Source organism: Acipenser ruthenus, chromosome 33 (assembly GCF_902713425.1).
Source record: "Acipenser ruthenus chromosome 33, fAciRut3.2 maternal haplotype, whole genome shotgun sequence".
NCBI lineage: Eukaryota > Metazoa > Chordata > Actinopteri > Acipenseriformes > Acipenseridae > Acipenser > Acipenser ruthenus.
This window is the reverse complement of record NC_081221.1, coordinates 13,733,714-13,758,188: the sequence shown is the minus strand read 5'-3', so window position 1 is coordinate 13,758,188 and position 24,475 is coordinate 13,733,714. Positions and strand designations below refer to the sequence as shown.

General features: G+C 45.2%; 1 protein-coding gene across 1 annotated transcript in view; it reads right to left on the bottom strand.

Moving 5' to 3' along the window:
- kcnh6a (potassium voltage-gated channel, subfamily H (eag-related), member 6a) overlaps positions 1–24,475 on the bottom strand; it is a 42,553-nt gene extending 18,078 nt beyond the window's left edge. The window contains exons 1-6 of the mRNA XM_034909339.2: positions 23,972–24,475; positions 16,116–16,346; positions 12,442–12,594; positions 11,323–11,432; positions 8,725–9,001; positions 6,311–6,525 (exon numbers count right to left, since the gene is read on the bottom strand). Of these exons, the coding sequence (XP_034765230.2) occupies positions 6,311–6,525; positions 8,725–9,001; positions 11,323–11,432; positions 12,442–12,594; positions 16,116–16,346; positions 23,972–24,047 (1,062 nt within the window). The 5' untranslated portion in view covers positions 24,048–24,475. The remainder of the gene's footprint in view (positions 1–6,310; positions 6,526–8,724; positions 9,002–11,322; positions 11,433–12,441; positions 12,595–16,115; positions 16,347–23,971) is intronic.

Genomic DNA, 24,475 nt, shown 5'->3' with positions numbered 1-24,475 from the left:
TTCCAAAGTGATTTTTACACATTGTAATTTCACCCACTGTCAGTTTATAGAGGAATGTTTTATAGACGACGTCCACAGCGAGAATATATGTACCTTCCTGACAATCACAAAACAAGACGCACATTATGATTTCTTAGAGATTGCTTTAATGACAGAGCTTTCCCATTTGAACTCTGATTAAGGTAACCCCCTATATTCTCATGGCTTTTCACAAACACTCTGTCCACAACTCAGCCCTACCCAGCACAGCTCCAAGTGTGCCTGAACTTCCTTGCCCTTACTGACAGCTTGTGATGTCATCATGAAATCGGCTGTCCCCTGACAGATTTCACATCAGTCCCCAAAACCGACTAGAAACAAAGCAGAGAGACAGAGAGCAGAGAGACAGAGAGACAGAGACACAGAGACAGAGAGCAGAGAGACAGAGAGCAGAGAGACAGGGAGACAGAGACACAGAGACAGAGAGCAGAGAGACAGAGAGCAGAGAGACAGAGACAGAGACAGACAGACAAAGAGACACGGAGACAGAGAGACAAAGAGAAACAGAGACAGAGAGACACGGAGACAGAGAGCAGAGAGACAGGGAGCAGAGAGACAGAGATACAGAGAGCAGACAGACTGGGAGCAGAGAGACAGAGAGACAGAGACAGAGAGACAGAGAGACAGACAGAGAGACGACCGCTTCACAAGGACAATCTGGGCTGAACAGTCTGGAGGTGAATCAAAGCCCCTTGTTTCTGAGAGGAACGCGGGGACAGTGAGTGTGAAAGGGGGTCCCTGCAACACAGCCATGCTACTCTGGAATCACAGGGATGAGTTCCCTGAACACTCACCCAGCGGAAGCCAATCATACCTGATCATCAGTGTTTGGAAATAAAATGCATTCCAGTGAGAAATTACAAACTCATACACTTACAAAACTGCATCGACATACGAGAGAGTTAGCCACATCAGCCACTGCAACACAACAGCATTCTTCAAGATAATCAAAACTAATAAAGAAACAGTTTTTCATGAACGCAAAACAATACAATACAAAAAAAACAGTGAAAGAGGAAGATTTGGAATACTCACAGGTCTGAGCTTTAGTTTGAGGCTCATGGTGGTGTGTGTTTGTATGCGAGAGTTAGAGAACAGTGAGAGAGGGAGGAGGGGGAGAGACCAACACAGACCGCCCACTCTCTGCTCCCCCTGAACAAACTGACCAACACAGACCGCCCACTCTCTGCTCCCCCTGAACAAACTGACAAGCACACACACACAGTGACACACACACACTGACAAACCCCCCCACACACACTGACACACGCACGCATACGCACACACACAAAAATAATCAAACATTGCATACTGTGGGCTTGAAGCCAGCAAGACCTTGATCCAGAGACAGAGACAGAGACAGAGACACACAGAGAAAGACAGAGACAGGGACATAAGAACATAAGAAGAACATAAGAACATAAGAAAGTTTACAAACGAGAGGAGGCCATTCGGCCCATCTTGCTCGTTTGGTTGTTAGTAGCTTATTGATCCCAGAATCTCATCAGGCAGCTTCTTGAAGGATCCCAGGGTGTCGGCTTCAACAACATTACTGGGGAGTTGGTTTCAGACCTTCACAATTCTCTGTGTAAAAAAAGTGCCTCCTATTTTCTGTTCTGAATGCCCCTTTATCTAATCTACATTTGTGACCCCTGGTCCTTGTTTCTTTTTTCAGGTCAAAAAAGTCCCCTGATCGACATTGTCTATACCTTTTAGGATTTTGAATGTTTGAATCAGATCGCCGCGTAGTCTTCTTTGTTCAAGACTGAATAGATTCAATTATTTTAGCCTGTCTTCATACGACATGCCTTTTAAACCCGGGATAATTCTGGTTGCTCTTCTTTGCACTCTTTCTAGAGACACACAGAGACACAGACACAGAGACAGACACAGAGAAACACAGAGACAGAGATACACAGAGACAGAGACAGAGACAGAGACAGAGGCAGAGACAGAGACAGGCACAGAGACACCCAGTTAGTATGAAGCCCCTCGAGCGACAGCAGTTCCAGTGTTATCTGCACTGGAGGTTGGGAAGGATCTCTACTGACGAACACATTGCACACGCTATCCCTCAGAGCCATCAGGCTGATCTGAATGGTGTGAATGCAATTTCTAAAGCGCGAAAAAGCAGCCGAGCAACAAAAATAGAGACACAAAGCGAGCTGCAGCTCAGTCAGTCTGGAGAGGAGAAGGGAATCAGACTACAGACTCCCCCTGAGAGCCCTGAACCCTCTGCGCAGTCACAGAGCACTGCCACCAAAATACATGACATGAAATGAGATTTAAACAAGAAAATGATTCACCAATGACATGCATAGTTGTGACCTGCACTGTCCTGAGGGAATTCTTCCTGGAGCACGTGACCTTTTCCTGCCACTAATATGCGGAATCTTGAGCTGTCTCCGGTCTTACCCTTCAGAAGGTACTGTAAGCACTGGCAACATTAGTTACAATACATTCAGAAGAAGCCTGTTTTTTTTTTTTTTTTTTCTTTTAATAATTTAGTCGTTGCCAATTAGTTTTTATTATTTTCTCCCCAATTTGAAATGCCCAATTATTTTTAGGCTCAGCTCACCGCTACCACCCCTGCGCTGACTCGGGAGGGGCGAAGATGAACACACGCTGTCCTCCGAAGCGTGTGCCGTCAGCCGACCGCTTCTTTACACTCTGCAGACTCACCGTGCAGCCGCCTCAGAGCTACAGCGTCAGAGGACAACGCAGCTCTGGGCAGCTTACAGGCAAGCCCGCAGGCGCCCGGCCAGACTACAAGGGTCGCTGGTGAGCCGAGGACGCCCTGGCCGACCGAACCCTCCCTCCCCCCCAGGCGACGCTCCGCCAATTGAGCGCCGCCCCAGAAGCCTGTTTTTTAACCATGGTTTTAATGCACAGGGATTGCAGGCTTCCTATAGTAGGCTTCCAGCTGCAGCGGTTCTGTAGAGAGCCGCATTGAGCATAACGATCAGTCTGAAGGACAGATCTGTGACTGCACAAAGTGTCTCCATTTAGACAGCACCTATCTGTGATCAAACCGCAGAGACAGGGACTGAAGCAAGCTGAGAAAGGGACCAAGACATTCTACTGCTTCTGTTATTACATTCCCTCATCCAGATACACTGCAAACAAGAGGATGCCACTCCAGCATCAGCATCAGTATAAAGATAAGAACTGGGGCCGCACTGGCACAGCCAGCAGATTATATAAAGCCTGCACACTGCCAGGCATCGTTTGTGCTGATGTAATGTGGTCTCTACTCATATGGGATGTAGAGTGTGTGGACTCTGCAGGGAAGGGCAGGGAGGCAGCTTCAAAAGCAAGCCTGTCCAGTATGTGTGTGGAGCGAGGGAGGGCACATCGTTAGGTATTATGTGTGTCGTGTGAGTGACAGCATACCCAATAATCTGCTGTAGGGCATTCAGCTCTACAGATGAGTGGCATTAAACTGATATTAAAAAGCCAGCCATTTTCTGACCTATTTTCTGAACCTATTATGAGGAATTTCTACGTGGGCGCGAAATCAAAACATCTCTGCAGGAATTGTACAAATGATTTTAAAAGAGAGAAGATGAGCCTGCAGTCAACCTCTGACTTGCAATGCCAGTCTGCTATCTGTGTATTATACAGTCGACAGTGTGTTGCTGAATACCACTGGGACTGCCAAAGAAAGCAAAATACAATGTTAACAGGGAGTGTCAACAAGGAGGAATGTGTAAACAAAGCAGAATGTTCTGGCAGATTTCAATTCTATTAAAAAATAACTGTGTTAAAGGGGGCACACGCGGTAACTGCAGTTTATTTAACTGTGGTTGAGATTTAAATGATTGCAATAAATGTAAATGATCTTGCAGATATTCATGTTGACTCCTGTAGTTCAAAAGCAAGACAGAGACAGAGACTCCATTTACTCCGTCCTCTAGCCCCATTAGCCAGCCCTGCCAAGGTCAGTGTGAGCACAGGGGGTGGGACAGAGCTTGACAGCAACACAGCAGTAACACGTCTGCCTGACCTTCCCCCAGCCAGCGCTCCTCTCGCTGCTGAATAATCAAAACTGAGCAGCAAGCAGTGAAGGACCTAGCGCTGCATTCTCACTCACTACTCACTTTCAAGACAGAAAGCAGGAAGTGATCTGTGACACACCTTGAAGAATCAGTAAGAAACTAACTGTGACAGCCTGAGATCCATCACTAACCACAGCTTAACAGCTGGACCCACCTCTAGTCTAATAACTAACCTGATACATGAGACCACCAGCGATCTATTCTGTCACCGTTGATTTGATTAAAGTAGGTGTAACAAGATTATGAAAACCAACATGTGAGTCTCTAACCTTTAATAAAACAAATAAATTCAAGTCCCTTTTAGTAGTCATACAGCCTTACTTAGCAGAGATTTACTTCAGATCTCAAATCTCCTTTTTAACTAATAAAGAACGACCCTGTTTACAACTCATGAAAACATGACATTAGGGCCGCCATGCTGAGAGATGGATGCTTAGTCTGCCGATGTGAACTCTCACAGTAACACCTTGACTGGAACAGACGCAAGTGCCGAGAGAGCAAAGGCAGGCAGGAGACCAGGAGCGAAAAGAGGATCCCCCTCTGGACTGGAACAACTAATCAGACACACAAGCAAGAGGCGCCCCCTGGTGGAGTTAGCACGAATAACAAGTTACAATTCGTGCTTATAGGAATACGACAAAGAAAACTACAAATTAGGAATATTTTCTGATTATCTCCCGACCATCTCGTCGAAATCAAACTGTAGAATTCTTACTAAATCATCGAGGTTTACAAGGTCGTGTGAGTTATTAAAAGTGTGGGTTTGGTGTGATTGGTGCATGATTTGTTATAACGTCAGTCTACACTAAGGCTGCATTAATCAGCGTTTGCTTGAGGATAAGGATTGTTGCCTAATGCAAACTGTGCCTAATCACAGAGCTTGTGTTACAAAGAGTTTACAAATAAATAGCGCTGGGACAAATATTGAAATATTGGAGCAAGCACTACTTGAAATATATTGGGTAGCATGATTTCATGTTCAAAATAATGTATAAATGAGATTTTATCAAAAGACTAAGGCAAACCAGTGCAGAAATAACATCTGAAATAAATCCCACATCGTCTTTTATTTAAGAGGGTTAACTGGATGTTAAACATGCTATCAATGGAAAAGGGGGCGTGCGTTTAGGCTGCTGACGTGAGTCTGTGACAGATCAAGTGGAGTTTAATTACAGCTCAAAACAGTTCTATTTGCCTCCATTGATTAATTTTTTCCACTTGGCGGGTACAGCAGCCACCATGCCAGCAGCTACAGCACGTCACACAGCACACTGCAGCCTGGATAAGACAAGGTCTCTCCCACTGTTTGAAATGACCAGCACACTGCAGCCTGGATAAGACAAGGTCTCTCCCACTGTTTGAAATGACCAGCACACTGCAGCCTGGATAAGACAAGGTCTCTCCCACTGTTTGAAATGACCAGCACACTGCAGCCTGGATAAGACAAGGTCTCTCCCACTGTTTGAAATGACCAGCACACTGCAGCCTGGATAAGACAAGGTCTCTCCCACTGTTTGAAATGACCAGCACACTGCAGCCTGGATAAGACAAGGTCTCTCCCACTGTTTGAAATGACCAGCACACTGCAGCCTGGATAAGACAAGGTCTCTCCCACTGTTTGAAATGACCAGCACACTGCAGCCTGGATAAGACAAGGTCTCTCCCACTGTTTGAAATGACCAGCACACTGCAGCCTGGATAAGACAAGGTCTCTCCCACTGTTTGAAACGACCAGCCTCTTAAAAGAATACATAACCAAGGTGCTTCCCTGCCATTAGCAAAGCTGGGCTCTATTGTCAAAAGGTCTAGCTGAGAGATCTTATCCAAGGAAGCTGACCCCCTGGCAGGTTCTCTCAGTCCACTGTGCACTCGTCTCTCATACAGTACAACACTCATGGACGGCTATTCGTTTATTACATGGCAATGGCACGGCTGTGTGTTTGTTCTTCTGCACCGTCTCTTTATGATCAGTAGCCCCAGTGCTCGAGGTGTTTTGCTATTCTGTAAAATACGCAAAGCAGAATGGGAATAAGATAACATAATGAAGATCATTATACATCCAGTTAAACCTGCTCCTACTCTCAGAAATCAAACAGCCATGCACATGCACTCTACAGGGAAACGATGACAGTGTCATTTGAAGTGGAATGGTTCTGTGTTTGTAACCTGCAGTGACATTTCAGTGAAATACAGCAGCGCTCTGCAGAGCCCACCTGCGTGACCTTCTCCGTGACGTTCTGCGTTCGGTCTTTCAGCTTGCTGGCAGCGATGATCTCGATCTCCGTGGCCGAGGCCGGGCGCAGCTTCTCCGCGCCCAGGTCCCCGAAGTTCAGGGTGATATGGGGGATCTTGTGGATGGTGCGGTAGCGCATGAGGTCCGAATCCGAGGTGGAGTTCAGCAGGCTGGGCTTGAAGGCATTCGGAGCGCCTGGGAGGGGCGAGAGCAGAAGGGGAGGGGGGCGGATTAGTGACTTTGAAACCTGTTTCATTCACTAGCTCTCCAGCAGAGGAGGGCTGTAGTTGAAACCAATGAAGGGGTGAAATTCTCAACACAAAAGTGCAGGTACTCATATGCATAGCCGGGTGTAAACATTTTAAAAATTGAGACAATCTGAGTGCCAATGAATAAATACTTATAAAATGTATACATATCGGTACGCGATACATTTATAAATACAAAATAAGCCTTAAAAAATAACCGATCAATTATAACCAATTCACCATAAACAAGGAAGCTGAAAATGCTGAAAGCTTTGTCTCCTCTGCATGTATCACTCAGTCATGTACTGTAATATAACACTAAACTTAAACCTTAAATGACAAGCATTTAGAAATATTACACTGTGCAGTAACTGCTGTAGAGAGGGAGTTTTGTTTATATCATAAAAAATGGTATAAAAAACCAACTGTGGTATGAAAAAAGATACAAAAAGGTCTGAGTCAAACAATGCACAATGGGGGCTAAAATCCCCCTCAAATGTATGATGTAACAGGCGCTGCTACTACTAATGATGTACCCGGTCATTGTAATCTCCATAGCATTCTCTGAAATCATCCCCATACTTTCCAGACCCTGGGTACTCACCTACAACAGGACCTGGCCATGCTACAATAATAGCATTGGATTAGAACAGATATCCCTGTGTCTTTTCTTTATTTTGTACTTGTTACTTATCTTACAATAATATGTTCTGTGTGCTTCTCTGTTGTGTCTCTGTGTAGATTAATTACCATGATCTGTTCCAGAAAAAGATTTTCCAGGCAGGAACGGTATTGGTTTCTGCACAAGAAGCAAAGTGGCAAAAGACACGTTTTCATAAAGTAATATGATTATTGTGGTTTACTTCTGCCTTTCTTTTAGATGTGCACACAAGTGAAGACTCACCATTTTACAAAAGGGGGGATTGTACAAAGAGAAAACACCGCACCGTTTTGGTTTTCGTTTGTGACAGTCCTCATAGCAGAAAATACTAGGATCCCAAAACAAAACAAAACGTGGGGCCAGTGTTTGTGTTTGTATCCCGATTCTGACTCGCTTACCCAATCTGAAGCTGTACTTTGATCCTGTTTTTTATTGTTAATCTCTACTGTCCCACACATCACTTTCCATTTTAGAAAATTTCGCGCAAATTCTGTCAATGTGGTAAAGCGGTGAAGGCAGGACGGGTTATGAAAATTATTTCTAATATTTATCAACTATGTAATTTATGGCGAACACTGACGTGGATTTTTGCCTTCAAATTCATGTGCAGCAGTGTTTGTTTCTCCAGCACACTAAAGAAAATAATGATTACTTCATAATAATCATAATTACTCCATACCGCTGTTTTCACGTCTTCTCTCGATGATCAACGAAGGAGCACTGACACAAATGCCAAAATGAAATCTAATCAGAATGAAAGCTTGGCCAGTCAACATGCAATGATTATACTGATGTTAATGGTGGCCAGTAGCAGCAAACAGAAACAGAAGCAGTATGAGGAAACAGAATTCAATTGAGAAACGTTGAGCTAGTGGACTGTGCGAGTGGATGGAATGCATCCGCGTTGGATGAAAAGCAGATTAAATAAGTCCCGGTGCGCAGTACTGGCATTAAAATAAGTCCCGGTACAGAGGACCGGTGAGTACCAGCAGAATTTCACCCCTGGACCAATGTAATATTAATTTAAGTTGAGAGCCAGCAATTACTTAATTTCACCTCTTAACCCTAGAGTGCAATTGTCCTCCAAAACCTAATTGGGAGCCACTGAATTAGAGGATGGCAGTCTGGCAGTTTAAAAGGATGCTGCCTGTGTTCTTGTGTGTCTGTGCCTCTGTGTGCCTCTCTCTGTGTCCTGGGTGTCAGTGTCTGTATCTGTCTCTCTCAGTCTCTCTCCGTGTTCTCGGATGTAGGTGTCTCTGTGTCTGACTCTCTCAGTCTCCCTCTGTGTCCCTGGGTGTCAGTGTCTCTGTGTCCCAGGTGTCAGAGTCTCTGTGTCCCAGGTGTCAGTGTCTCTGTGTCCCGGATGTCAGTGTCTCTGTGTCTGTCTCTCTCAGTCTCCCTCTCTGTCCCTGGAGTCTCTGTGTCTCGGATGTCAGTGTCTCTGTGTCTGTCTCTCTCAGTCCTGGGTGTCAGTCTGCCCCTCACCTGTGTTTGGGACACAGCCTCCCCTTATGGCATCAATGTCGTCGAGTGATGAGGCCCGGCGCAGGCTCCGCACGCTGTCCCGGGAGTGTGTTCGGGACAGGCTGCCCGTGTTGAAGGGTGTGTCCGGGTCCAGACGGTTGGGCGCGCGCTTGGGGGAGGAGTGGCTCATTGGCTCCGGCTGCCGGTCCTGTTCAATCAGAGCCTCCGTCTCAGACTGAGTACAGCTCTCCTTCGAGGGGATCCGGAACTCCTTCAAGGGCACCTCCTCACTGCAGGGCTGGGGGAGGAGGGCAGAGAGGGGAGGAGGGGAGAGGAGGGGGAGAGGGGGGAGGAGGGGAGAGGGGGGGGAGAGGGAGAAGGAGGAGAGAGAGGGAGAAGGGGAGAGATGGGAGAGGAGGAGAGAGAGGGGGAGAGGGGGAGGATAGGAGAGGGGAGAGGAGGGGAGAGAGGGGAGGAGAGGAGAGGGGGAGGAGGGGAGAGGGGATGAGAGAGGGGAGAGGAGGGGGAGAGAGGGGAAAGGGGGGGAGGAGAGAGAGAAGAAGACAGCAGAGAGGGGAGAGGGGTGAAAGGGGAAAGGAGAGGAGAGAGGGGACAGGATGGAAAGATTTATAATTCAATGTCATGGTAAACAAAAATTACCTTATATACAAAACACCATTGATTTTAATGGAGATATAAAAGTTGGAGTGACTCCCAAGTTGGACTAAATTACTAAAAGCAGCCATGTATATAGATATGGCCTTTCATCGGGTCCAAGGTATGCAGTTAGCCGCAAATTATTATTATTGCTAGTATTACTATTATTATTAATACTAATAATACTTATTATTAATTAATATTAATACTATTGTTGTTGTGTGGCGAATGTAAATGTATGGAGTAGCGGTGAAGAATAAAGTCCATGTAAACTAGTCTGTGAAGTAATCAAAAGGGAGAATATTTCAGCATAAACATCGATAGAACACTGCTGGCAGCAGCCTACAGTCGTAAAACTTGAATGGTACAATTTTGAAAAAAATGAAAGGAAATCCTGCATAACCGACTGTCAAAACTTCGTTATTCGTTTGTTCAATGCCTAATCTTAATTTACCAGAGCATATCCTAAAGCAGCACAAAAAAGAGGAACCATGTCTATTTGAAAAGAAGCCAGGATTATTATTATTATTTTGGTACTGTATGACAAATAATAATAAAAAAGGTGCTTTGAACACGAATTGCTTCTGAAGTGTCCTTTATCGAAACTCTGCATGGAAAATACATATTTAATGAAGAAGCGCAACTTGTCAAGGTAATGTGTAATAAAAAAAATAATAAATAATGACAATAACTTGAAACAAACCATGCAGCTACTTCACTATAACTTAAGACCCTGAATGCATCTCTGGCAGGCAGTATAGCTACAACGTTGTGCGCGGTGATGGGCTGTAACGTGGCTCGCGGTCGTGGTCTGTCTCTGTAACGGTGTCCCGCGGTAAGGGGTCCTGCTGTGGTGGGGTTGCGCTGTATTGGGTCCGGATACGGTTCAAACCACAGCAGCTTCATCAGATGACGTGCATTAAAGTCAGGCTTTCGTATGCTTTTTATTTACAGTTCATGCCTTGTAATGTTTTGGGAGGCTGCCTCTAATCAAGTTGGGAGTGTACGTTCTCTTGCACTCTGTATGACAGACCCCCCGACACAGCAAAGCGTGCACGAGAATGAAGCCCACTCTCCACTTGACTAGAGGCAGCCACCCAACACCAAGAAACACCAGATTTGAAAAGATTTGAATTTACAGTACAATAAGTAACATACACAAGAATGCAAAAAGCCAAGTGCCAAAGTATAATTAGCAGATCCCAGAATAAAACTGCTCCATGCAATAACTGACTGCATAATTTAACACATTTCTTTACATAGAATAAATTAGAGTGGAAGTGCGTGTGACAGCCTGTTCAGAGCGTGGCAGCAAGCCTCCCTTTCCACAGCTTTCCAGTGAATACCTTCCAGTGTAGAAACACGCTGTGAGGGGGAGGTGTGAAGAGAATGCTGAGGCTGAGGGTTAAGGTTAGGGTGAGGGGAGAGCAAAGACGCTGCGAGGGGGAGGTGTGACGAGAAGGCTGAGGCTGAGGGTTAGGGTGAGGGGAGAGCAAAGACGCTGCGAGGGGGAGGTGTGAAGAGAAGGCTGAGGCTGAGGGTTAAGGTTAGGGTGAGGGGAGAGCAGAGACGCTGTGAGGGGGAGGTGTGAAGAGAAGGCTGAGGCTGAGGGTTAAGGTTAGGGTGAGGGGAGAGCAGAGACGCTGTGAGGGGGAGGTGTGACGAGAAGGCTGAGGATGAGTGATCCTGTGCATTCTGGTAAGTGTAGTCCTGCTTCTTTTAACGAAAAAGTACAAGTTAAAGGTGCCTGAGACAGGTGAAAGACACCAGAACTGCATCCCAAACTGTCCCGGTGAACCTAGAGCTATATGGTCACCCTGAATTTCACAAGAAAGACTGGACGTCATTATGCCTGGACACTGGCTGGACACTAGCATTGTGGGGAGAGACTGCGTCACCCCCACCTCTTCATACAGCACTGCCCCTCTGTGCATGAAGGAGGCAGGGGGTTTGAGAGCTCACCTCTAAATAGTCGACCACGACTCCATCAAACTGCTCCGTGGAGAGGGAGGTGCGCCGCAGAGCGATGGATCTCAGAGACGGCAGCTTCAGCCTCAGACGCCTGCTCTGTCCTGAGGAGGGGAGAAGGAGAGGAGAGAGGGGAAGGAAGTGGTGAGGGGAAAGGTGAAGGGAAGGGGAGAGGTGAGGGCACGGAAGTTAGGTAAGGGAAGTGGAGGGAGGTGTGGGGAAGTGGAGGGGGGGAGAGTTAGCTGTTTAGATTTGAATGTTTCAAATTTTAATTACATCTTTGTGCATGCCACAATGCCCTTAACAGTTTATAAGTGTAGTTGCTATTGATAGGATCCTATGATAACATGACATACAATTACTTAAAAAATATCCTCAATGCAGTGAAAGACATTTCTCATCATCAACAGTAATGTGCCATTGGCTTTCCCTCAGTTTCTCCAATCTATCCACTTAATGTTATTTTTACCCAGGTCTGCAACTACCGACGCTCCCCCAGACACAGTGCCCTGGGCTGGGCTTTCCTCCCGGCTCCTCCCTGTACTGACCTGCTGGGATCCAGGGATCTTCTCGCTGTACTGACCTGCTGGGATCCAGGGAGCTCCTCCCTGCTCCTCCCTGTACTGACCTGCTGGGATCCAGGGAGCTCCTCCCTGCTCCTCCCTGTACTGACCTGCTGGGATCCAGGGATCTTCTCGCTGTACTGACCTGCTGGGATCCAGGGAGCTCCTCCCAGCTCCTCCCTGTACTGACCTGCTGGGATCCAGGGAGCTCCTCCCAGCTCCTCCCTGTACTGACCTGCTGGGATCCAGGGAGCTCCTCCCAGCTCCTCCCTGTACTGACCTGCTGGGATCCAGGGAGCTCCTCCCCGCTCCTCCCTGTACTGACCTGCTGGGATCCAGGGAGCTCCTCCCCGCTCCTCCCTGTACTGACCTGCTGGGATCCAGGGAGCTCCTCCCCGCTCCTCCCTGTACTGACCTGCTGGGATCCAGGGAGCTCCTCCCTGCTCCTCCCTGTACTGACCTGCTGGGATCCAGGGAGCTCCTCCCCGCTCCTCCCTGTACTGACCTGCTGGGATCCAGGGAGCTCCTCCCTGCTCCTCCCTGTACCCACCTGCTCGGATCCAGCTCTGCTCCAGTTTGTGTCTGAGGCCCCCCTTGCTGGCCGATCTCCCCTGCAGCACCTCGAAGTTCAGGATGAACATGATGACGGCCCCCTCCTCGTTCTTCACAGGAACCACATCGACCAAGCAGGGCAGGCAGGCCCCTGAAACACAGACACAGCACCATTAGGACAGCAGAGAGAGAGAGAGAGAGAGAGAGAGAGACACACACACACGCACACACGCACACACACACACAGAGCACGGTTCTGAAAGGAGAGACACACATACAGCCAGCTTGCCCAGAGGGCACGTAGCCGAGCCAGATTTACTGTTTCTGTAACTTTGCGGTCCTGTAACCTGAGCCTCAGACTCAGCGTGATTTACCTCTATAGATTTTTCTGATTTGCAATGATTTTGATACCATGGATTTGGGCAGCAGTGTGGAGTAGTGGTTAGGGCTCTGGACTCTTGAGCAGAGGGTCGTGGGTTCAATCTCAGGTGGGGGGGACACTGCTGCTGTACCCTTGAGCAAGGTACTTTACCTAGATTGCTCCAGTAAAAACCCAACTGTATAAATGGGTAACTGTATGTGAAAAATAATGTAATTGTATGTAAAAATAATGTGATATCTTGTAACAATTGTAAGTCGCCCTGGATAAGGGTGTCTGCTAAGAAACAAATAATAATAATTTACAGCACTTTGTATTACCGGTTTGTTTTGGATATTAGGTCAGCGTTATTGAAAGGATATTACACACATCCCATAATAAATAACAAAATGGAAATAAAGGAAATACAATTAGAAGCCTGTTCTGCGCTCCATCGTTCAACCAGCTGTGAAGCTCTTCGCCTCTGCTGCACCCTGCAGATTAGTGAACTCTGCAGCAGAGGCACTAGAATCAGCACCAAAGCCACCTTTAAATCAAACTAAACATGTGAAGTGTCGTGTTATTGGATTAGAATGTGTGCAAATTGAAAGAGGGGCAAACGGTGCAACCTGTATTAGTTACCTGGACAACCTGTCTGTCTCTGACAGCTGTTGCCATAGCGATCTGAACCAGTTAGCACGCAGCTGTAACAAAACTCCATCTGCTGCTCTGGCTAATTATTAAAAAACACTCTGGGTCTAGGAGGAAACTCATGATAGATTAAACAGTAAACAAAATGAAGGACCTGTGTGCGTTCCCCCTTGTTGTAGTGTAAGCCTGTACAGGAGCAGCAGGCCGCACACACACTGTACTCTCCAGCACACAGACCCAGGGGAGCAGCAGGCCGCACACACACTGTACTCTCCAGCACACAGACCCAGGGGAGCAGCAGGCCGCACACACACTGTGCTCTCCAGCACACAGACCCAGGGCAGCAGCAGGCCGCACACACACTGTACTCTCCAGCACACAGACCTTGGGGAGCAGCAGGCCGCACACACACTGTGCTCTCCAGCACACAGACCTTGGGCAGCAGCAGGCCGCACACACACTGTACTCTCCAGCACACAGACCTTGGGGAGCAGCAGGCCGCACACACACTGTACTCTCCAGCACACAGACCTTGGGGAGCAGCAGGCCGCACACACACTGTACTCTCCAGCACACAGACCTTGGGGAGCAGCAGGCCGCACACACACTGTGCTCTCCAGCACACAGACCTTGGGGAGCAGCAGGCCGCACACACACTGTGCTCTCCAGCACACAGACCCAGGGGAAGCAGCTGGCCGCACACACTGTACTCTCCAGTTAAAGTCACATGTTAGGCACATGTTCTCAGCCTCCAGCTGGAAAACCTCCACAGTCATATCTTTATTACTATCCCAATTCTTTGTTGATATGTCATGTGATCCCAACGAAGTCCAACTCGTCTATAAGCTCATTTATACCCGTGTCAAGATTTCATTCCCAAAGGACGCGATTGTAAATGGCATTTATAGACTGTGGAGTTTTTTTTTAGAAGCATTTTTTTTTCTGGGATATGAAGGTTCAGTTCAAACTGCAGCTTAAAAGGTCTTTACTTGCTCTCCAAGTGTCTTCTGCTGAAATATGTCAAACAAATGAATGGAAGGTTATTAGTACTAGGTCCCACACTGCTGCCAAGGCTGAGGGCTAATACTGTGAGTCATTCATGAAGTGGTGTGTGTTCTTCGCCAGACTGAAAGCTGAGAAGAGCCTGGAATAAACAGTTTCCAATAATCTGCTAGTGTCAGCCAAGAGACAGGTCCCTATTGCCCTGACGTCTTATTCATCAATGTATCAACTAGCTTCTTATACCTGTACTGTAACGTGCCTTTCAGTGGCAGTAACGCCTGAATAAAGGCTCTCTGTGTTACCTTGTGTAAAACTCTTTGAGCACAGGCTGTGAGACAGGCAGCTGCACAGGGAGAGACGTGCGCCACTCGGACATGACAAGGGGTGACACCAAGCAGCCCGCTCTCCACAGGGCTGCTCCTGCTGTGCCTGGCTGACTGGCAGCACTGGAGGGCTGGATCCCAGGATCCTGATGTGCACCAGTGCTTCTCCGGGGCTCTGGGAGGCAGTCCGGCTGTGAGTGAGCAGGAGAGGGAGAGGGAGGGTACCCTCAGCTAATCCATCTCCTCCCCACACTGGAAACATGATACCAGCTCACACAGCTCAGCCATGGACAGGGCACAGCACAGCGTGGACAGCTTGTATTTTCCTTTCTAAAAAAAGCTCTGTCCTGATGGACAGCTTATTGTTTCAGTGAGAAGTCACTGAATGGGATGCAACCAGAGAACCATTTGTTTACCCAGCAATATTGCTGCTGCATTCTGCACTAGTCTAACTCTTCCAGCACTGCAGCTCATGGGTATCTACCTTTGCCTTCTCTTATTACCTGATTAGAATGTTTCATTTTTCTCTTTTATAATGCACTGGTCTTGTGTCTCTGTGCCTGTGTGTCTCTGTGCCTGTGTGTCTCTGTGCCTGTGTGTCTGCTAGTGTGTCTCTGTGTCTCTTCGTGTGTCTCTGTGCTTGTGTCTCAGTGCTTGTGTGTCTCTGTGCCTACGTGTCTCTGTCCCTGTGTGCCTCTGTCTATGCTTGTGTGTCTCTGTGCCTGTGTGTCTGCTAGTGTGTCTCTGTGTCTGTGCCTGTGTCTCTGTGCTTGTACCTCTGTGTATGTCTGTGCATGTGTCTCTGTGCCTGTATCTCTGTATCTCTGTGCATGTGTCTCTGTGCCTGTGTGTCTCTGTGTCTCTGTGTATCACTTTGCCTGTATCTCTGTGCCTGTGTGTCTCTGTGCCTGTGTCACTGTGCTTGTACCTCTGTGTATCTCTGTGCATGTGTCTCTGTGCCTGTATCTCTGTGTCTCTGTGCTTGTGTCTCTGTGCTTGTGTGTCTCTGTGCTTGTGTGTCTCTGTCCCTGTGTGCCTCTGTCTATGCTTGTGTGTCTCTGTGCCTGTGTGTCTCTGTGTGTCTCTGTGTCTCTGTGTATCACTTTGCCTGTATCTCTGTGCCTGAGTGTCTCTGTGCCCGTGTGTCTCTGTGCCTGTGTCACTGTGCTTGTACCTCTGTGTACCTCTGTGCATGTGTCTCTGTGCCTGTATCTCTGTATCTCTGTGCATGTGTCTCTGTGCCTGTATCTCTATGTCTCTGTCCTGTGTCTCTGTGCCTGCGTCTCTGTCCAGTGTCTCTGTCCAGTGTCTCTGTCCCGTGTCGCTGTTCTCTCGTACCTCCCTTGGTGTAGTAGAGCACCTCTACCTTCCTCTCCTCGGAGCCCAGGAGGGCCTGTGCCAGCTCTGCCACCGCAGTCTTCAGTGTGCCCGGCCCTGCCAGGAACTCACAGGTGCAGGGCTGCTGCATGATCTCTGCCCGCGAGTACTCAAACATCTCGCAGAAGCCGTCATTGCAGTAGATTATAGCGCAGTTCTTCATCTGGGCATTGGCAATCAGGAACTTGCGGTCTGTGGAGGGAGCGAGAGACAGGCAGTTAGGAAAGAAAGATACAGATACCCACTCCCCTTCCCTGCATGGGTCAGCTGATCAGCAATCAACCCTTTTATCTGTAGTACACTGTTCTTCACTTTAATCCAATCAAGCCCACATTCAGCAATATACAACCCTTAATGAAACAGGGAGAAGTACTCTGTGCTGAATAGGAGACCCCATACTGGTGATGAAGATTACTCACGGAATGGATCTCTATTTGAAAAGTTCTATATGAGTTCTCATATTCTGGAAGATTCTCTTCTTCATGTTTTCTGGTTTGGCGCATTGCGCATCAGAAAGCAGCCTTGTTGCACTGGCATCTCTATTCATTATATCAGCGCTATGCGACTTTGAAAAAAGTAAACCCAACTGAAACTAGTGAAATAGTTTCAGTGTCTTGTTTAATATAGAGGCACAGCCAAGCCCGATGCAAAGTAATGTTTACAAGGTGTAAAAAATGAAGTACAAAATGAAAAAACCAAGACATGCTTGTGAACTGCAGTCATTCCACTGCCACACTCAGGACTCGATCGAGTCCACAGAAGTGTGAGCTACAGCTAACTGGACCACAGTGTTCACTGTGGTGCTTTCCCCATGCATATGCTGAGAATGTGATACACCACAGTTTATACGTGCTTCACCATACTCAGATGTGAGTTCCCATGCTTGCACTAGTCTACCCTTCTGGTTTACTGCAGTTGTGGTTCTCAAAGCACAGTGCTCCCTAACTCCATGCTGTGAATTGCTGCTGGCTGCGAGAGTACAGTCCACATTGAGACACCAGCAATACTGTATAACGTATGGGGCCCTCATTCACCGAGCTGTGTAATTACAGCACAGAGCAGGGATCAAAATCCACAGCACCACTGAAGCAGACGTAATGAAAACACTGCAAATGAAGTGGGATTTCTTTGTTCTACAGGACACTGAAAAGACTCAGTAGAGAGCATTAAGTGAACAGACTGCAGTGCATTTGAATGTGTAATGATCCTTTCTCTTGTACCCGGCTACCTGCATAGGGAAATGTGCCTGCAAGCCACTGTTAAGAATCGACCCAATCGAGCAGGAGCAGACAGCTTGACAGGATACAGCTTCATTCATTAGTGCTGTTCATGTGGGACGGCAGGCTCCTTCATGCAATCAATACATCACAGCCCTTCCATGGTCTCGAACTGAATCTGTAACAGCCCATAATAACTATGTCCCCTCTCGACGGGTGAGGGCACGGTGTAAAAGGAACAGAGTACCCTTAACTAAATGGCACGACAATTTATTCCTTAGGATAAGTCGGTCATTTAGGAAAAGGGCGGAGCTACGGTACCCAAACTCAATGACCCAGACGGTAAACGTTTGGCATCTGAGGATTGGAGGAGCGGATGCGCTCTTTAACCTAGGGGTCATGAACCAGGGTATAAATAGGGGACATAGTGGAAGTGATCTGTTCCTTTGTAAATGGTTAGAAAAAACCTAGAAGGAGTATTCTGTGATGCCAAAAACGTGAGTATTGTGTTTTAGTTGTCTAAGTAAAAACTGTTTGTTTGTTATTTTAGACTGCTACTAAAGATCCGGAGCAGTCACTATTCAGCCAGCATCAAACCCGGACACCAACACTTTCCCCTTTGTTCACAGAGAACTGTCTTGCACCACGAGCACTAATAATCACTCACTGGTAACTGTGTGTTCTTGTATCCACTCTGCACTGCACGCACCTGTAATCAATCACCACTTTGCCACACCCCTGTAACTGTAATAGTGAGATAACAGAATCTGAGCTAAAATAACTGCAGCACTTACTGAACTTATTAATACAATCAAAAATAAAACACAAAGTGTGCAAACCAGTGAGAAACTTCTTTCACCATTGCTGCATAAACTTCATAAATACATTGCTGAAAGATAAAGTGACGTTTATGCAGCTCATTTTAAAAAGAACATTCCAAAGCACTTAAAAAGAGGCTATATTTTGATCTAGCCTAATTATTCCCTTTATAAATTGAATAAGTGTGATACATTTCGCTGGAACCTCGACAGAATTTCCCATGACTGCGAGCAGCATGACCTGTATAAATAAATAACCAGCACATCAGCAGCCCAAATACACACAGTGTGCCATTTCTGTTCCAATTAAACAAGCCTTTGCTGCAGTGAAAGGGCAGGGAGATTGAGCAGGACCTTTAAATGGCAGTTTCACAGCTGAAGAGCAACAGCAGCCAGAGGAAAGGAAGGGAGATCCGACATCACTTCCTTCAAACCAATCTTACTGTGCGTGAGTCTGACAAGAAACTCATCCAGACAGCAAACACGGGAACAAAGAAAGAATCGAACTAAACACACAGCATCCTAAACAGATCAGAACAGTGCAAGAAAGAATCGAACTAAACACACAGCATCCTAAACAGATCAGAACAATGCAAGAAAGAATCCAACTAAACACACAGCATCCTAAACAGATCAGAACAGTGCAAGAAAGAATGCAACTAAACACACAGCATTATAAACAGATCAGAACAGTGCAAGAAAGAATGCAACTAAACACACAGCATCCTAAACAGATCAGAACAGTGCAAGAAAGAATCCAACTAAACACACAGCATCCTAAACAGATCAGAACAATGCAAGAAAGAATGCAACTAAACACACAGCATCCTAAACAGATCAGAACAATGCAAGAAAGAATCCAACTAAACACACAGCATCCTAAACAGATCAGAACAGTGCAAGAAAGAATCCAACTAAACACACAGCATCCTAAACAGATCAGAACAATGCAAGAAAGAATCCAACTAAACACACAGCATCCTAAACAGATCAGAACAGTGCAAGAAAGAATGCAACTAAACACACAGCATTATAAACAGATCAGAACAGTGCAAGAAAGAATGCAACTAAACACACAGCATCCTAAACAGATCAGAACAGTGCAAGAAAGAATCCAACTAAACACACAGCATCCTAAACAGATCAGAACAATGCAAGAAAGAATGCAACTAAACACACAGCATCCTAAACAGATCAGAACAATGCAAGAAAGAATCCAACTAAACACACAGCATCCTAAACAGATCAGAACAGTGCAAGAAAGAATCCAACTAAACACACAGCATCCTAAACAGATCAGAACAATGCAAGAAAGAATCCAACTAAACACACAGCATCCTAAACAGATCAGAACAGTGCAAGAAAGAATCCAACTAAACACACAGCCTAAACAGATCAGAACAGTGCAAGAAAGAATGCAACTAAACACACAGCATCCTAAACAGATCAGAACAATGCAAGAAAGAATCCAACTAAACACAAAGCATCCTAAACAGATCAGAACAGTGCAAGAAAGAATCCAACTAAACACACAGCATCCTAAACAGATCAGAACAGTGCAAGAAAGAATCCAACTAAACACACAGCATCCTAAACAGATCAGAACAATGCAAGAAAGAATCCAACTAAACACACAGCATCCTAAACAGATCAGAACAATGCAAGAAAGAATCCAACTAAACACACAGAATCCTAAACAGATCAGAACAATGCAAGAAAGAATCCAACTAAACACACAGCATCCTAAACAGATCAGAACAGTGCAAGAAAGAATGCAACTAAACACACAGCATTATAAACAGATCAGAACAGTGCAAGAAAGAATGCAACTAAACACACAGCATCCTAAACAGATCAGAACAGTGCAAGAAAGAATCCAACTAAACACACAGCATCCTAAACAGATCAGAACAATGCAAGAAAGAATCCAACTAAACACACAGCATCCTAAACAGATCAGAACAATGCAAGAAAGAATCCAACTAAACACACAGCATCCTAAACAGATCAGAACAGTGCAAGAAAGAATCCAACTAAACACACAGCATCCTAAACAGATCAGAACAATGCAAGAAAGAATCCAACTAAACACACAGAATCCTAAACAGATCAGAACAGTGCAAGAAAGAATCCAACTAAACACACAGCATCCTAAACAGATCAGAACAGTGCAAGAAAGAATCCAACTAAACACACAGCATCCTAAACAGATCAGAACAGTGCAAGAAAGAATCCAACTAAACACACAGCATCCTAAACAGATCAGAACAATGCAAGAAAGAATGCAACTAAACACACAGCATCCTAAACAGATCAGAACAATGCAAGAAAGAATCCAACTAAACACACAGCATCCTAAACAGATCAGAACAATGCAAGAAAGAATGCAACTAAACACACAGCATCCTAAACAGATCAGAACAATGCAAGAAAGAATCCAACTAAACACACAGCATCCTAAACAGATCAGAACAGTGCAAGAAAGAATCCAACTAAACACACAGCATCCTAAACAGATCAGAACAATGCAAGAAAGAATCCAACTAAACACACAGCATCCTAAACAGATCAGAACAATGCAAGAAAGAATGCAACTAAACACACAGCATCCTAAACAGATCAGAACAATGCAAGAAAGAATCCAACTAAACACACAGCATCCTAAACAGATCAGAACAGTGCAAGAAAGAATCCAACTAAACACACAGCATCCTAAACAGATCAGAACAATGCAAGAAAGAATCCAACTAAACACACAGCATCCTAAACAGATCAGAACAATGCAAGAAAGAATCGAACTAAACACAAAGCATCCTAAACAGATCAGAACAATGCAAGAAAGAATCCAACTAAACACACAGCATCCTAAACAGATCAGAACAGTGCAAGAAAGAATCCAACTAAACACACAGCATCCTAAACAGATCAGAACAATGCAAGAAAGAATCCAACTAAACACACAGCATCCTAAACAGATCAGAACAATGCAAGAAAGAATCCAACTAAACACACAGAATCCTAAACAGATCAGAACAGTGCAAGAAAGAATCCAACGAAACACACAGCATCCTAAACAGATCAGAACAGTGCAAGAAAGAATCCAACTAAACACACAGCATCCTAAACAGATCAGAACAGTGCAAGAAAGAATCCAACTAAACACACAGCATCCTAAACAGATCAGAACAGTGCAAGAAAGAATCCAACTAAACACACAGCATCCTAAACAGATCAGAACAGTATTCACAAAGCTCTTAATATCACGCCTGTGAGACTGAGCAAAGTGTACCCTAACCCTAACCCTAGACAAATTCAGAAATGGGCAGGCCAGGTCGCACTGTTTGTGCTTTCAAGCTAATGTATTCTGCTGTCATTGGAATTCTCCTCAGGAGCTGTAAATTATTCAAAGGGCTTTGACATCTTCTGTGATCTCTTTATGATGCTCACTTGATCCCCTTTGATGTGACTAAAGCTGACTGAGTTCCGTCATCATGCAGCTCTGCCTTGTGTTAATCACACACGCAGAGGTTTTAATGCTTCCAACACTTTGACAGCACAGTGATCTCTTCGATGAAGTGAAGATGACATCACTGTTCTACCCAAGACCTATTCAAACATCACATTAATGAGAGTGTTGTATCTCACGTCTTCATGAGTGAGCAGTATCAGCCGCCATTAACTGGTGCTGCTGCAAGAAACAAATGAAAGTGAAAAAAGCATCACATTCTTCACTACCTCTGAACAACCTTCAGTAACGGCATGATCCACAGGAGCTCCCAATGCAGTGCCCTTTCCAAGAGCATCAGCCTCAGGCAATCCCCAGTGACCAGGATATCAGAGCCTGTGACAGTGTGACAGGATATCACAGCCTGTGACAGGATATCACATCATCTGACAGTGTGACAGGATATCAGATCCTGTGCCAGTGTGACAGGATATCAGAGCCGGTGACAGTGTGACAGGAAACCAGAGTCTGTGCTTACATACTTAGATAGATAGATAGATAGATAGATAGATAGATAGATAGATAGATAGATAGATAGAATCTATTTTAATGATCCAGACAGTGATGGATTCCAATACGGCCCACCTAGACCCTCTACTTCCACATTCTCTGCTGTGTCATGAGATTTCTTTTTTTTAATGCATATTTTATTGATTTTTCAGTTGTTGTTTTTTTTAACAATCACAAGCAGGATCCAGAAGAAATATACACAATACACAAAAACACATAAAAACTGAAACTAAAAGACCCATTAGAAACTAAATAAATATAATACATAATACATAATAGTGAAATTAAATTAACAACAACAAAAACTATAAAAATAATTAATGTAAAAAAAAGAGGTAAGTGTATTTGGGTATTTTGATTTCTCCTAACTACAAAGATGCTGTTTCAGAAAATTTTAGGCCTCTTTTAACTAAGATAAAAAATGATTTTTCAAGATAGTCAAAAATGTATCTTTCATTATAGGGTAAGATAAAGTCATGAGATTTCTATGATGGCCGCACAGTGCAAGCAGACCAGCTGGTGTGTGTAACACCACAGGAATTTAGGACTGCATTCAAATCTGCTTTTAATCCTGCTCTTAAACATTCATAAGACAAACACGTTTTTGCAGTTCTCTCTTGCCTGCATGTTTCTGCTGAGTGGGAATGGCAGTTCAAGAGGCCCTGATTCCTGCTAAGGGCTTGGGCTGTACAAGCTATCCGGGTTCTTTAGAGGCTGGTGTAGCAGGGAAGGCATGGCTCTATCAAGGGCTTTTGAATTCTGTGTTTAAAGTTGTTAAAAATCAATAGAGGGCTTCAAAGAGGCATTAACCCTTCCTCACAACCAGCTGCATTGCTGGCACCATGAGAAAATACTGGAGTAATGTGCACACATTCTGCAAAGAAACTAAACATACAAGCACTCAGATGTTAATATCGTATGAGCAGTGGTTTTCTGTTTTGTTTTTAAGGGCATGTTCTATAATATCAGTTCAAACACCAGAGATGAACGCCTGAGCTGAAAGTTATTTCAGTATTACATTAAACTTGTTTTTTTTTTTTTCAACACGGGTAGAGATGTGTCCTGGTGTCGCTGATCTGCCGGTCCAGTGCTCTCTGCTGTGCATCAATCTGGCTGACAGCGGGGACTAGACCGAACATAACCTCCCCAGCGCCTAGGCTGCTATATTTAACCACATTTTCAAAAACTGTGAAACAAATTAAATAAGAAATAAAACATAGAATTCGAATTATTACTGTTATTATTATAATGCTTATTAATATTTATTATTATCAATAATAATAATAATAATTATTATTAGCAGTGTGGAGTAGTGGTTAGGGCTCTGGACTCTTGACCGGAGGGTTGAGGGTTGAGGGTTGTGGGTTCAATCCCCAGTGGGGGACACTGCTGTTGTACCCTTGAGCAAGGTACTTTACCTAGATTGCTCCAGTAAAAACCCAACTGTATAAATGGGTAATTGTATGTAAAAATAATGTATAATGTGATATCTTGTAACAATTGTAAGTCGCCCTGGATAAGGGCGTCTGCTAAGAAATAAATAATAATAATAATAATAATAATAATAATAATAATAATAATAATAATAATAATAATAATAATAATAATAATAATTACACACTGCAGATCGATTCATTTCTATTGACTGTTAACCTGATAAATACAGTCTCACTTACTCAACGGCAGTGAACCTGCTAAAATGACCAGGGTTATGTAGGCAGGTAAAGTAAATCGCGCAACATCTCGAAACTAATGAAAAGTGCTTACTCTGCCCTTCAAATTTCCGGATGATGGTGTCCAGGTAAGTGTTCTGCGGCGCTACGTGACCCCTTCTGACTGGCATATTGAAATTAGACACGGTTCGCTTTCTCCAGCATTCACCTTAGCCGCTGCTTTCGGGTTCTGTAGTACGTCTGTCCAGTGAGAAAGAGAGAAAAACAATCGAAATGCTGATCAGAGACCGTACTTAATGAGGTTCAGCTGAATCCAGGTTGCCTAGGCGATAGGATAACGCCGTATCCGCACATGCAGAGCGCCGTCGAAGAGGAGCCGTGCGGAGGGTAGCGTTGCACCGGTATTACTACTTTGTTTCCACAGTTAAAACAAATACGTGTCTGCGAAGCCTGGAGATACAGCGAGGCGTGGGGCTGGAGAGGGATATGAAGCAGGAGCGGGGATGTGCTGAATCACACCCCTCTTCAAGACTATTTACCATGTGAGACTGGAGGAGGTTGTCGACACTGTCAGATGCCTGGTTGACAAGAAGCAGCG